General features: G+C 41.2%; 1 protein-coding gene across 5 annotated transcripts in view; it reads right to left on the bottom strand.

Annotated features, from left to right (window-relative positions):
• LOC136676308 (transient receptor potential cation channel subfamily M member 3-like) overlaps positions 1-15,721 on the bottom strand; it is a 245,408-nt gene that overhangs the window by 56,176 nt on the left and 173,511 nt on the right. For all 5 annotated transcript variants that reach the window (XM_066653207.1, XM_066653205.1, XM_066653204.1 and 2 more), the window contains exon 9: positions 1,241-1,313. In XM_066653207.1, the coding sequence (XP_066509304.1) occupies positions 1,241-1,313 (73 nt within the window). The remainder of the gene's footprint in view (positions 1-1,240; positions 1,314-15,721) is intronic.

Here is a 15,721-nt window from a genome sequence, read left to right on the forward strand (position 1 = left end):
AAAAAATGAATACATTAAAAATTGGAACATGCTCCATTGTTAAAATATGACTTGTACTGTTATACAATTCCAAATAAAAATTATTTATAAAAAAAAAGCATAGAGGCCATTATTGAAGCAACTGGTGACACACTTTATTATTATTATTATTATTATTACCAATGATTTCAGAATATATTTTGGATAAGCAGGTGTCCAAAAACCTTAATCTATGATCACACACCCTGCACATTTTGCATACTTGATGGTATGTCTTAGCCACATTAGCCTTATAGAGCCATCAAAGGTGCCCTTGCTGATCGACTACATCTGTGGTAAATGTGCCTTTAAGTGCATGTTCACGTTTCGTGGGCCTTGCAAATGTCTCCTTGCTTTGGAGACAGCTGAGGAGAGCGTTATTCCAGACCCCCTGCAGATGGGGCTGATAGAAGTGGAGAGATTACAGGGTGGAGATGGGGAGATGGTGGGATGCAGCGTTAACCTTCAGCGGAACTCATCACAGTTGCATTAACGCTTGCTGCTTGAGAGGGCTGCACATTGGACACTGGAGACCAGTTCAGTTCTAGTTTAGCATTTTTGCTGAGTACTGTACGAACACCTTGACCCAAGAGTGCTGTGTAAAGCCCTGTCCTGGCTTGCAGGCCTAGTTATAGCCATGTTACAGCTCTCAGGGGTGATGTAGCTGTCATATAGAACATACGGAGAACTAATGTAGCTCTGTCCTTGGTATTGCGGGTGTCAGAGAGATTAAAATATGTAGGTACAGGCTTTGTTAATTAATTGACTGAATGAAATAGAATAGAGCCTCTGCCATTGCTACTCTGGCGCAGCATTGCAGAAATTGCACTATATATACATTTTGGAGGAGGGTAGGAAAAAAAACTATCCTTCCCTTCCTCCTCCCTCTTGATTTGTGAACAGTGAATTCAAAGTGACTTATATTCTGCAACTGTAGGGAGAGCCCAAGAGCAAAAACAAAATGTTTACTTAGTGTTACTTAGAGGGCTTTTAAATAATTTTTAAATAATATCCCTGTAAACAACACAATCTAAATCACTTTTCCTATTTGAAAAGGTAAGTTTATTCTTCGCAGCTATATTTGCATCACACCGCGACCCTGAAATGGAAAAGCGGAAAAGAAGATGTATGTATGTATGTATGTATATTTGCATCATAGTGGATGTTCAGCTTGTTCAAACAGGTGAAGGTTTTTGATGGATATAAAAGACACACACATTACCTTTCAGTAAAGCTGTCAGGATTGCCAGGTCAATGTCCTGGTGTCCCTCTGAGCCCATCCGGAACACTGTGATCTGAGAAAAATAAAGGGAAAGACTGAATTATCATGTCTGATAAGCATTCATCCAACTGGCATAGGATCTGACTGATTGTTTAGAATCAGCACATGTTAATTCTGCAGCTGACCATTGGATTCATTAAAAACATTTATTATTATTATTATTAATCTGTAAGGTAAGATTTCAACTGCTGTTTAAATTCCAAAACTACTGTAAATTGCACTTTTTGGTTGGCAGCTGAAGGGGTGGAACAACTCACAAGAGAGAAATTAGTTTCTTTCCCCTCTCCTTTTCCCTTAAAGCCGACGTTCACAATTATAATCAAAAAACACTTTTTAAAAAATTCCGAAGATGTTTCCTCACCATTTGCTAGCACTACATGCTTGAAATCAGGCTAATGTGTTCACGTATCCCCAGTTTCAGTAAATGTGTTGAAAAACACGCTGGCTCAGTCCACTATGGCAGTTTTTCTCTCTCTCTGCTCATGGCACATCAAAGGCATCCAAAGTTTTTTAGACGACAGAGAGAACTCCAAACTTTGAAAAGCATGAACGAAGATGAGGATATTGCTCTATTCCTGCTCCATAGGTGGGTATTCATATTGACTACCTTTTGCTGTTTCGGATTACTTAAGGTGGAAATATCTCCAAATCTGGGAGATGGATAACTGTAAGTGCTACAAAACCAAAGAACCTGAGTTACAAATGAGTTTCTGTGGTAGTTCAAACAGTGACAAGTTAAACTTTAGCCAAAAGTTGTTTGTCCCATCAAACTTACCATTCCACCTCAAAAGACGCAGAGCTTCTAAACGTAAATAAACCAACGAAAACAGTGTTTCTCCACCATCACAGACATCCCCTTTAACACAGTTCTGGGATTTTAATGAAACGTCTGTACCATGCTTTGGTTAAAATACCCCAAGGACCAAACACCACAGACCTGTTCTCTCCATGTGTAAACAGCCCTTTTCAGAATGACAGTAAATGAGAATGAGCCACAGCTCAGTTTAACACGATAGCCCAGGAGTCAGGAGCGAGGACAGAAGCTCTAGTTTTAGCCATTTTCACTTTGTTGTTCTCGTTATTCTCTGTCCTTGTGTTCACATGTTCACAAATTAAAAGTCTCCTTATGTCTCTGCACATATTGCATTTTTGGCACCTCTCAGATAAATGCCAAAGTCAACTGCTGTGATTGGAGAAATTCAGATAAGGTCGCAGGACAATTCTGATGTGTGTGTATATTTTTTTAAATGTTTTTGTACTTGATTTTGTCCCATGATTTCCACAAGAAATGGGACTGGGTGGTCAGATTTCAGTTGGGTAAGTGCTCCAGATATAAATGGTAATGTTTATTTTAGTAACTCTCTGAAAATGTGAGTTATTCATAATATGTTCCTTTTAAAATTTTCCATACCACCTTAAGCAACACTGTTGACCCATACCTCACACAGGTACAAGGGAATGGTACAGATGAGTGTTTGGTTTTATATGCCAGTTTGAGTTGTAAGAGCCTATATATCTGTTACTGGCTTACAATAATTCATCTGGAATTTTCCATCGTGGCTCCTCTGAAAACCATGGAAAGCCCATTTCACCACCAGTGCACCAACAGCATGTCAGTGCAGTGCAAAGGAAAGTAAAGAAAGTCCTGATAATCAGCAGCTGCTGCACAACCTCAGCTGTTCCTTTCCCAAAGTGCATTTCCAACTAAGGTCCCGTTTGCTCCCCCAGCGTCACAGAAGGGAAAGGAAGCCATCACAGTAAGGTTTTCACGGCACGTGTCGGGTGCAAATGGGTGCGCTTTTTGCTGCGTGATATCACCGAGCTGCACACGGACACGTGCATCAAGGGCACCTTGCAGCATGTGCCTCCGAATCCCAAGCCACTCACCATGCATTAGAGCCGTAAATCTAACGCCGTTTACGGGATTAGTCCGGGACGCCTTGGCCAAGGCCCCCCTTCACATTTCTGAGCCTGGCTGCGGCTAATGAGGTGATCCGTGGAAGCACGATTGGCCACAGGGCAGCGATGACTGGCCCGGCTGACCGCCGCATTTTCATCCTCTAAACGGAGCGTGAAATGAAGGCATATTGAGGAGGTGCATGGATGTTTGGGAGGAGATGTAGAGAGAGAAAGAGATGAGAAGAATGGACAAGGGCATGTTGTTCATGAGTATGTGTGTGTGTGTGTGTGTGTGTGTGTGAGAGAGAGAGAGAGAGAGAGAGAAGCAGAGATGGATTGAACTGTTGCTGGATGGGTGAAGGTGCAGAGTAAATGGCCTGTGATTATATCAACTCTTTCTAAAGCGTGCGGTGGAGAATAATTGCTCGTATGAACATTACTGATGACACTCCAAGTGTGGAAGTGACCTGTTTGTGTGAGCGTGTGTTTGTTTGTCTTTGCACATTGTCATGACTATGTAGGAACACCATACAAATATTTGAATAAAATGTATATATATTCAAAATTTCTACATAATTCCAAGTATTAAGACAAGTTTTGACTAGTTTAACCCCCTCCCAGCCCCCTGTACATTCATTCAACCATCCATTATCTGTAAGCGCTTATCCAATTCAGGGTCGCGGGGGTCCAGAGCCTACCTGGAATCATTGGGCGCAAGGCGGGAATACACCCTGGAGGGGACGCCAGTCCTTCACAGGGCAACACAGACACACACACATTCACTCACACACTCACACCTACGTACACTTTTGAGTCGCCAATCCACCTACCAACGTGTGTTTTTGGACTGTGGGAGGAAACCGGAGCACCCGGAGGAAACCCACGCGGACACAGGGAGAACACACCACACTCCTCACAGACAGTCACCCGGAGGAAACCCACTTTTTTTTTCAGTGCATGTGTACATTAATTTGATGGGTTTCCTAAGTCAGAAAACATGGGATGAAACAAGTCATTCTGATTATACAGAGACACACGGAGCAGCAGGGTCAGCATTTACTCGGGCAGTGTGGTCAAACTATCTACACTTCAAGAAAAGGCAGTCACGCCATGTAGGCTTCTCTGGGCGCGTCTGTAGCGGTGTTTCTTGTGGAAAAGCACAGAAAAACTTGACTCTAAACTTTAATTAGACGTTATTTACTGAGTTTTAATCACATATTATAAATCAATATTTATTTGTTGAAAAATAATTGTTATTACCCTTAAACCAGAGCAAACCCCATAACCTGAATGAAAGTCACACTGTTCCCGAAATTAAAATGATATTAAAAAGTAAAATCTAATTGTTTATGTGTATTGTGTAATTGCTGACACAGCTGCTGTGTATCTGAGTAGCAGACGTTATTCGTTGTTTGGTGAGCAGTCTGTGGTTAACGTGCAGAGAGGTACAGCAGGTTGGTCTCCCCCCCCGCTGTGATGGTACAGTCCTATCACTTTCATTACAAGGCGCAGTAAAGGGGAACATGAGAAAAAATGGAATTAAGAATCATTTTTTCATTTTTCTGAAATTCAGATTTTGAGGAGCAGAAATGGAAAATTAGAAAATTGGAAAAACAAAGAAATACCATTTTTTCTCACTCTACCAAATTAAAAAAAAAATTCTATATTTGTATTTAGACTCAAAAGATCAGGAAATTCATCTCACGCTGAACTGAGTTGTGGCTCATTCTCATTTCTAAGAACAGGTGCTGAAACCAGCCATTCAGCGCAGGTTGTTTGATCCATGTCACAGACATTTCATTAAGTCCCAAGGACTGTATTAATCTGTAGAAAATGAGTATAATATGTTTCTTTTTTCATCTTAATACCAATGCAATCCAAAACCAAAAATATGCTGGTATGTATTAAAATGCGTGTCTAATTTCAGAATAAATGAATAATTACTGCCCTAATTAAAGCCTTCTCAGACTTTTCCCTTTTTGGATCAAGTCTGCGTCCCAGCACCATTGAGAAACAAACACAGGCTGTGTGTCTGTGTCCTGAGAGCACTGACCTTTTCGTCTTTCCTCTCTCTATGTCTCATATTAAGCCTTGGCCATTGCAGCCCACTCATCACTCTAATTACATCTGTGTGTGTGAGTGTGTGTATGTCAGTGCGTAGGATCCTGCGCTCATTAGCCCTTCGCCTTTTCCAACCTTTCCCTCGTGATTAATGTCACATTATTGGACTTTTAGCTCCATAAATACCGGACGTGCTGGCCCTAAACAGTAGGAAATTAACATCGCTGCCTCGCTAATCTCAGAGGGAGGACACGGATACAGCGGCATCTCTCCTGCACTCCAATAACCACTGACCTGCGGGACGTGCTGGAATTAATGAGCCAGCACCGTGTTTGAACAGATAACAATAACACCACAAATCCCACTCGTGTTGGATGTCTCTGAAGGCATCATTTATTACATGGGAGTCCAGGCCAAGGCTCGTTTGAATGCTCAGGTCATATCTGCCCTGGTGATAATGCAGTCACCATTCGTATGTCCTGCAAAAGGCCAGAATATGGCCATAAACATGTGGAAAACAAACACACAAAGCACTTTAGTGCCTATAAGGAAATGAGAAAAAATGCAGGGCTAGTGTAGTTTTAATTTGAACTAGATTTGCAGTTAAAGGTGATGTTCACAAGTTTATTCCAATACACTTCTTTTAAAATCCAGAGAATGTTTCCTCACCATTAGCTTGCTGGTTTGTTTGTGCAGAGGAAAAAAGGTCCAGTGTTTGAACACAGCCCTCGTTCAGTAAATGAGAAACAAACTAAGTCTCTCAGTCCAAACTGGCTCAGGAGCTGGAGGGGTTTGGACGGTGGAGTGAATGCGTATTTATGCTGTTACTGAGATTACTTAAGAAGGAACTGACAAAATTGGGAAGACCGCTAACTGCATGAAAGTAAACACAGACCGATACTGATACAAAATTAAACAGCTTGAGTTATAAATGTGTTTCTGTGGTAATTCAAGCTACAGTCAGCTTCTTACTCAAACATATCATTCCACCTTAGATGATGCTGTTGTCATTTGTAAGTACAGCACACTCGATCTAACTACCATCTCTCAGTTGCTCTTCACTTCAGATGAAACTTTGGATGAGCAGGTGTCCGTTAACATTTGGCCGTGTAATAAAACGCATTACTAATTTAACCAGAAGCAGCCACCTGTGGACTTACGAGATGCCACATCAAAACCATCTGGCTTTTTACAAAGTTCAGACCCGTCACCCCTGGGCTACTCATTCAAACCCACAGCTCAGACCCGTAACCCATTGCTTCCCTAATCGTCAAAGCTTCCTGAAGGTCCCTACAGCCAGGATTACTGCCTTTGATCTAGTCCTCCTGACATCTTCTGTGGTGTAGTGGTCACTCGCTGTCCGTTCTTTTATCTGGGGAACTAGAACAGCCGTGTACAGAAGTACAGATGTGTACAGTGTGTACGTGGATTCAGGTACATTTCAGCACATATACAAATCAAAAAGAGAAATGCAAAAAAAATCCAGTTAGCAATGATTCATAAATCCACTTTGGTATCTGTTTAAATTAAATATATTTAAAAGGGACATACTATGAAAGAAACACTGCATTTTTTAAAGCTTGGGTTTGCACCTATTTCATGCTGAATGAATAGCTATATGCACAGAGGCTGGAGTGCAGAATGGTTAGTGTGCAGTAATTGTTAGAACAATGGAACTGCCTAATGTGCTTGTCATTTAGTGGACTGTAAGTCAGCATCATGCCTCACTGGGTCACACTGAGAGAAAGAGAGGAGTATTTATCTTCATTTACCAGCAGCTAAACCCCACCCCCCTCACCACAGGAGCACACATATATAACTGTATACACACACCCCTCCTTTCTTCTCTCAATCTCAGATGGCCGTCTGTTAGTACAAAGACAATCCCTCACGTCCAACACTTATTCAGCTCTGTTTATTTACTTTGGACCATTCATATTTATCCACCATTCATCTAGCCATATCCCAAACCAATGCATCCATCCATCCATCCTTTTCTCTTTGGCTATTATCCATCTGTCTTTCCACAATCCATCTTCTCATCACTTGTCAATTCATCCATTCATTCATCTCATGCACGACCATACGTCCGTCCACCTCCCCTTAATTACACCACCACTTGTCCTGTCATTAATCATTCATGACTCATCAAATTGTCTTTCACCTCATGGATTCTTTCATTTCTTATTCTCTCTGGTGAGTCACCGACTGTCCTGCGTCGTTCCTGGGTCACTAGAGGGCGCCCATTTATGATTTTATTTTAAGGTCAAGAGTCATGATAATACTGAAAGAGTCAAGAGAGCTTCCTTCATTTTGATGGACTCTGTAGACTTAACCATGAAAAGGAACCCAAAATAGAATAGGAAGCCACGTTCAGTGATTGAACATGGCTCAGAATGCATGAGAAACACGAGATCATTTCTACATTTTTGGCTCCATTCCGACACGGTCCCACTGCCTTACTGTCCACTTAACAAGTGTAATCGATGGCAGTTAGGATCTGACGGTCAAAGATGTGTTTGACGGAAAGAAGCCACCTCCTCTGCTTGTGCCTCTCAGTAACTCTTGATCAATAATACATTATCATCAATCAATAATGCATGGGGTCGATCAATAATGTATGAAGGAGATGGCGCAAACCATGGGCGGTATTTTTGGCTCTGAAGCATTGTTTCTTAAAAAGTGTGTGGACGGAACAGAGGCAGCACAAACATTTCATCAGCTCGCTCTCCTTAAGGGTACTCCAGAGTGAGTGATGGCGCATTATGTAAGTGAGCGCCTTGACGGTAAAAATGTGTTCCAGTGGAGATTGGACATATGGGACACTGGTGGGACATGTTACATTTGTGTACACGGTTACTGGAAATAGGTGTACTACACTCACTACAATACAAAGAGGGTTCTTTTAGGGTTCTTTATTCATTGTGATGATCCTAGTTAACACCATGAGTCACATATAGTACTGCTTCCATTCTGAAATATATTTTTATGAAGAAAGTTCTGGAAGTCCGGCTTCACACTTAAAAACGATGGTTCTACCAGGGGTTTCTTTAGTAAATCTATAACGCATTCTCTAATGCACACTGCCATAGCAGGCATTAAAATAGTCTATAGCTTATAAATATCTTATGTTTAACGACACAAATATTTTCATTTTTTAAATAAATATTAGGAAACAGATAGTCATGAATAACTTTGGATTATGTGGAGTTTAATATTAAAATATATTCATAGAAAGTCCTTGCTCCCTGCTGAAGATTTACCAACTTGACGGAAGGAATAAAAAAAATCCTTTGAAAGAAAATTGGTTTATATTAAATTTTATTGGGAAGCTCATTTAATAGTCCTCTAATCATAATGCTTTACACTGTATATGCATTTACATTTGCAAGACTGTATATAGGATTATGCCAGGTTATGCGTACCCTATAACACTGTATAAATGTATTTATAAACATTCCCACAACAGGATTCATGAACAAAATTGCTTTAAATTCATAAAAATTTATATTTTAAATGACCTACAAGTCTTGGAGTCTTCTTGGAGTGGGCTTAGGTTCCCCATGCCACCACCGCCCCCTGCCACTGACAATACTGTAACTGTAAATACAGTTGCACTGGTGCTGTTTAAAGAACCTGAAACTCGGTCAGTGGGAAAAGATGGGAAAGCTTGTCATTCTCACTCCCTAGGAAAGACAACTGCCCCCTTCAAAGTGTACAGCACCAGGGCTCGGTTTGACAGTTGGGACTTAGCGGCACAACAGTGGTGCAAGGTACAGGTTTTTTGTAGCAACCAGATGATCCAACATCCATTTCTAGCTCCGGAAGCAGCCTCCTCCCTCATGAGTTATTCACCTTGATGTCTATGAATCATTGAAGATGGTCAAAAGGGAGGAGGAAGAGGGCGTAGCCTCCAGTAAGCATTCTGCTTATGTATTCATGCGCAGGCTTAGAATGGAGCATTGTTGACTGAGCAGTGTTGTCAGAGAGAGAGAGAGAGAGAGAGAGAGAGAGAGAGAGAGAGAGGGAGAGAGAGAGGGAGAGAGAGAGAGAGAGAGAGAGAGAGAGAGAGGGGAGAGAGAGAGAGAGAGAGAGAGAGAGAGAGAGAGAGAGAGGGAGAGAGAGAGAGAGAGAGAGAGAGAGAGAGATAACAAAAGCATTGTAAGACATCCCATATTTAATTCTATGAAGAGAACATGAGCTTTGGCAGCATTACTCCTTCTGTGCCTCCCGTTTTTTTTTTTTTTTTCGGAGAGAGAGAGAGAGAGAGAGAGCATTCAAAAGTATGCGAGGAATCCCCTCCCTTCCTGTCAGTTTGATAAATAGAATCATTGCTCCCTCACTGTGCGATCCTTGGGCTTTCCATGGAGAGGCAGATTGAGAGCAGAATGACTTCAGAAATAAGAGCAAGGAGCAGGCACAGAGCCGAGCCTAATGTCCTTTTGTTTGGCAGCTTATTTCGGTTGTCTCGCATACACCGAGCAGAATGAATATTCATCACAATTAGGACCGCGAACGACAGCGCTGCCGTGGCAGGCCACATTGAGAACACGTCGCCTAAATGCTCTGGAATGTAAACTCGTGAAGACTGGCGCCTCTGATTCTGCCTCTATTCTTGTGGCATCTTATTGTAGCCTGCCTCCAGCATTTCACACAATAGAGACACCAATGGGGGAGCACCTGGCCTCACACGTGTCACCTTCCCCAGCATGCGGAGGGCTCCTTTCCGACCTGCCACTCACATGATCCCACAAGGCGCGCCTGGAAGAGAATGCTAATATCTCTGTTGTTTCTGTATGACCCGGGACTGAGATTCCAGTGCTTTTCTATATCTTATCAAGGCGTGTTTTCAACCTGTGGATTGAAATGGATTGACAAGTATAAAAAAATATACCTGTGATTTGCCAAATTTAAAAATAGTGCAAATCAATCTAAAAAGCCTCATGTCTTGAGCCATGGTGCTACATATTTGCACAGTGCCACGGAAGGGCAAGAAGCTGTGGGTCGAGATAGTTCCAAACTGTCACATGACACTAGGAGCACATTTACTTAAAGGAACGCTAAGATTTGCGATTTTTGCCCCTGGGTCCCCACTCCTTGGATAATACATTTATACAGCACTGTACTGAGATCAGTGGAGATGGGGAGGAAGCTGGTAGTTGACTGAATGACTTGAATGGTAGTTGACTCCCCCACAAGTTAAATAGTGCAGTTTCTGCAGTGCTGAGCCTAGAGTAGCAGTGGCAGATCATGACACTCATTTTGAAGATGTGATTTTAAAAGAAAAATACTACATAGTGTTGCTTTAACATTAAATATTTTAAGAAAATCGTGGCAGATTTAAAATGGACACACTAAAGTGGGTGCATGTTGAAAAAGCTTGAAAACCCCTGTCTTACCCCACCTGACCTTGGAGAATTGGAAGATGGAAGGGCACAAAAAAAAGTAGGACTCAGATCCTAAACAATACTGTGTGAACAAGGATAGGCAGGAAGCAATCACTCAATCCTTCCTTTCCCGTTCTTGCTCTCATCGCAGGTAGATGCCAGCACAATATCTACAAGCCCTTAGGACAAGGTAGGCAGCACAGGGACCTTTAAGACCCCAGTTGGCTTTTGGGAACATCAAACGAAGCCCAAGAATTGAACTGTATCCCAACTCATTTTCCTGACTCACTACACACACATGCAAAATCCCCACTAACAACAACTGACATGTTACGCCGCCAGAGATCAAAGCCAAGAGGCTCGTGACTAGTGTGACTGATAGTGCTGAGGCATTATGGAAGCTGTACGTGCCTTCCACACTTATTCTAAAGCTCTGGAGAGCCTCCTACACATGCCGCAAGACATCTAAAGGCTAAGGCTACCCAGAGTGGAGTCTCTGAACATCGAAAGCCCTCATGCTGCAACTTGTACAAAACACATCTGTGTAAATATCAAAACGTTCAAAAGGGAGAAAGCCGAGGAGACCTTTGGGAGCAGGTTATGGATATGTCCTTTGCTTGTAGAAATGTGGCCAGTTATATCCATAATCCTCTCTAGATTTCTTTATGCCCAGTGTATTAACACCACAACTCTGAGCGGATTAAAGGTGTGATATACACTGTTTACCAAGTGTTGATTATTATCAGGCATGGTAGAACTAGGATATCTTCATGGGTCTGAGTACTATACACAAAGGAATAAGCAAAGAATAACACTCCATATGCTGTCTGTAACTGGACCAGATGAGGGTTACTCACTGCTATACATTCTAATTGCCTTTTACATTAGCATGCGGTCTCGGGTTTCAAGAATTGTAAGCAGTTGCTGATGGGTGACATGGATTACATATGCACCATCCACGTGACTGGCAACACCTACACAAGCATCTGCATTTCTAGCCACTATGTAAACAATACTTTAAACAATACAGAATGTTTGAAATTCCCTATGTGGCGAATTCAGCAACACAACTTGTTTAATCTCTACTGTAATTAATGACACTGAATGGAATGCTCTGGAGCATTTTAATGTAGTTTAAGTCTTAGTCTTTTGACTGAAATGTGTATTAGTTTTAATCACATTTTGTCATTTCATTATTGTTAGCTTTAGTATGGTTTTAGGTGATAAATTATTATTAATTTTCATAAACAGTAGTTTGAAAATTATTTTATATTATAAAACATGACAACATCCAACATTATGGAAGGAACATGGCATCTTGGATACTAAAATGTGTGTGTGGGTGTGTGTGTGTGTGCGTGTGTACAGTGGTGTGAAAAAGTGTTTGCCCAATCATGATTTCTTTTTTTTTTTGCATGTTTTAAATGTTTAAATGTTCTTAAATGTTTCAGATTATCCAACAAATTTAGATATTAGTCAAAGGCAACACAAGTAAACACAACATGCAGTTTTTAAATGAAGGTTATTATTATTAAGGGAGAAAAAAAATCCAAACCTACATGTCCCTGTGTGAAAATGTTTTGGATTTTTTTTCTCCCTTAATAATAATAACCTTCATTTAAAAACTGCATGTTGTGTTTACTTGTGTTGCCTTTGACTAATATCTAAATATGTTTGATGATCTGAAACATTTATGAGTGACAAACAAGCAAATAAAAAAGAAACCATGAAGGGGGCACTTTTTCCCACCACTGTGTATATTTTTTATATATACACACACTGAACTGAATTAGGAACACCCACCTTGTACCTACACTCATTGCAACACACACTAACACATCGGCACCACATGAGTGTCACTGCAGCGCTGAGAATGTGGTGGTCCTGTGGGGGTCCTGTGGGGGTCCTGTGGGGGTCCTGACCGTTGAAGAGCAGGGTGAAATCAAGTGGACTACAGTCTGTAATTGCAGATCTACAAAGTGCTCCAGTATGGTCAGTGGAGCGGATAAACTGGACAATGTGTGTAAATACAAGGGATGTTCTTAATCTAGTGATCATTTAGTGCATATCAAGGGTCAATTAATATACATCAAACTTTATTCACTATAGAGCAACTGTTCATTCCATATATTCTCGCTGTCCACTTAAAAACATGCCCCAAAATATTAACTTTACATGACTTTAACTGTACCCTCCTTAACTTTCAACGGAAATGAATGTAAAAAGGTTTCATTCCAAGTAATTTTGGAACATTATCTATTAGTTCATTCATTGTGAAGGACACAATGTAAAGGACAGCTGCTGTGTTCAAAAGATGTAGGTAACTAAAAATCCACAAAAATTGAGATCTCAGTCTTTACACTAGCTGCTGGAATATAATCCATCCCCAGATGTGTTCTAATATCTTTCACTATTTTGATGTATGAATGATAAAAATGTTGCAGTGCTTGTTTTTAAGTAGCTCTCCAATCACCCATTAAAGTGTATGCACTTGTTCAGAGCGTTTAGCCTGAGAGGAATCGGCTTGAGCTTTCCCATCTGCTTGCTGCTTGTAGGATGTGTGCATGATGAATGTAAAACAGCAGTGGTGGTATAAGAGACTTAATGAGCTTCGTTCATAAAATAAATAAATAAATAAATAAATAAATAAATAAATAAAATTTCCCCCATATTTATATTTTACATATTCACTGAGATGTAGACAAATTTGATTGGAGTTTCTGACATTCCTCCTGAACAAAAACATTAAAGCGTCTTTGTGGACCTCTCTGGATGCAAAGGGGCACAGTAATATTGAAACAGAAAAAGGCCTTCACCAAACTTTTCCCACATATTGGGAAGTATATAATTGTTTAAAATATTTTTGTATGAAGTAGCATTACCTCATCGTTCGTGACTAAGGGCTAGCCCAGCTTGGAAAAACAGCCCAATCCCTACTTCACCAAATTTATTGGCCATGTGTTCAGGGGCAGATTGGCACTGAAATGTTCAGATGTCTGGTTCCTATGAGTAACACTGTGGACACTTTGAAGTCAGAAGTCAGAATGGCACAGAGAGAGAGAGAGAGAGAGAGAGAGAGATGTCAAATGGTGCTGTAAAGCTCTTGGCAAGCTCACTGCACATGTGCCACACTCACATCTGCCAAAACATCAGTCAAACAACACCCCCACAACCCACACACACACACACACAGAGTCTCGTATTCCTGATTACATGGGATATTACTTATCTATCTCTCTCTCTCTCTATCTATCTATCTATCTATCTATCTATCTATCTATCTATCTATCTATCTATCTATCTACCTATCTATCCATCCATCCATTTTCAGTAACTGCTTATCCAATTCAGGGTTGCGGAGGGTCCAGAGCCTACCCAGAATCACTGGGCACATGGCGGGAACACACCCTGGAGGAGGCATTCTCTTAATGACTTGCCTGGTTATATTAAAGTTTAAATGAAACAAAATGTAAAAGCAAGTGGTGTTTTATAATAGGGCGGCACGGTGGCACAGCAGGTAGTGTTGCAGTTACACAGCTCCAGGGACCTGGAGGTTGTGTGTTCGATACCCGCTCCGGGTGACTGTCTGTGAGGAGTGTGGTGTGTTCTCCCTGTGTCCGCGTGGGTTTCCTCCGGGTGACTGTCTGTGAGGAGTGTGGTGTGTTCTCCCTGTGTCTGCGTGGGTTTCCTCCGGGTGCTCAGGTTTCCTCCCACAGTCCAAAAACACATGTTTGTAGGTGGATTGGCGACTCAAAAAATAGTGTCCATAGGTGTGTGAGTGTGTGTTGCCCTGTGAAGGACTGGCGCCCCCTCCAGGGTGTATTCCTGCCTTGCGCCCAATGATTCCAGGTAGGCTTTGGACCCACCACGACCCTGAATTGGATAAGTGGTTACAGACAATGAATGAATGAAGTGAGCAACAAATGCCACGTGGGGGAAAGGGAAATAATAAAAAAAAAAGTAGAGTGAAAACACTGTAATATTTTTAACAATGAATGCTTCAATAGAAATGATCTAAATCCATTTGAATACAGTTTTGAATCTGTGTATCTGAACACACTGAATCTATATTTTCACTTGAGGGCATTGTGGCTGAGCTTATTTACATTAAGTCTGAGATTTATGAACCACTCCATGGCGTTCGGTAATTAGATTTTATAATTATATTCATTAATTGGATCTCAGATACATGGCACACAGGATGGAAACGGATTTCTGCTGGTGAACTTTTAACCCTTTAAACTGCAGAGGATTATTATTCAGTCATTAATTTTTCATCTGATTATCATTCAGCAACTAATAGGAATTAGTTGGTTACACCAATTAAACTTAACTACATACCTACATACTCTCTCTCTCTTATGGGGATAAGAATGTATGCAGAGAAACAGGTGGACTAGTGTCTGTAATTGTAGAATGGTAGCAATGTTCAGTGGCACTCATAAAATGGACAATGAGTGTAGATACAAGTTAGGTGTTCCTAAGCCCGTTATCGTTCAGTGTGTATATTTTAAATATATGTAGTAATCAGAAAGAAGAACTTAGTAATAAGCCAAAAATAGGGCCAATACAATAAATATATCATAGAAAATATCATGAGTCTATGATTCTCATGAAGCTCCATTGGACAAGTTCCGTATTGCTACACTTCTGTTGAACTGATGTCCAGATACTTTTGGCCACATGTTGTAAGAACCGCTGGGGACTGGCTCTCTGAGAGCTCTGGAATTTCCTGCTGTGAGGGTGTGAGAGCGTGGTGTCAATATGAAGAGGCAGCGCAAATGGAGAGGGAGTTTGAAAGCGTGAGAGAGGCCGAGCGAGTGTGTGAGCAGGAGTGTGTTTGACGAAGAGCAAAGCTGACGTGAACAGACAGTTCTGTTCCCCGAGGAGGTCAGCGTTCATGTGACATTTCTCAGCAGCGAAGTGGACGCTAATGATTCTGTGACAGGACACACCTAGGGACACTTACCTTCATAAAGGCTCTACACATTAGCACTGGGCAGAGAATTATGGGGTCTTCGGGGAACATCATCAATTTCAGTTACTTAATGAGAATCGCTGACCACTCCAGTCA

Source organism: Hoplias malabaricus, chromosome X2, assembly GCF_029633855.1.
Source record: "Hoplias malabaricus isolate fHopMal1 chromosome X2, fHopMal1.hap1, whole genome shotgun sequence".
In the NCBI taxonomy this organism is placed as follows: Eukaryota; Metazoa; Chordata; class Actinopteri; order Characiformes; family Erythrinidae; genus Hoplias; species Hoplias malabaricus.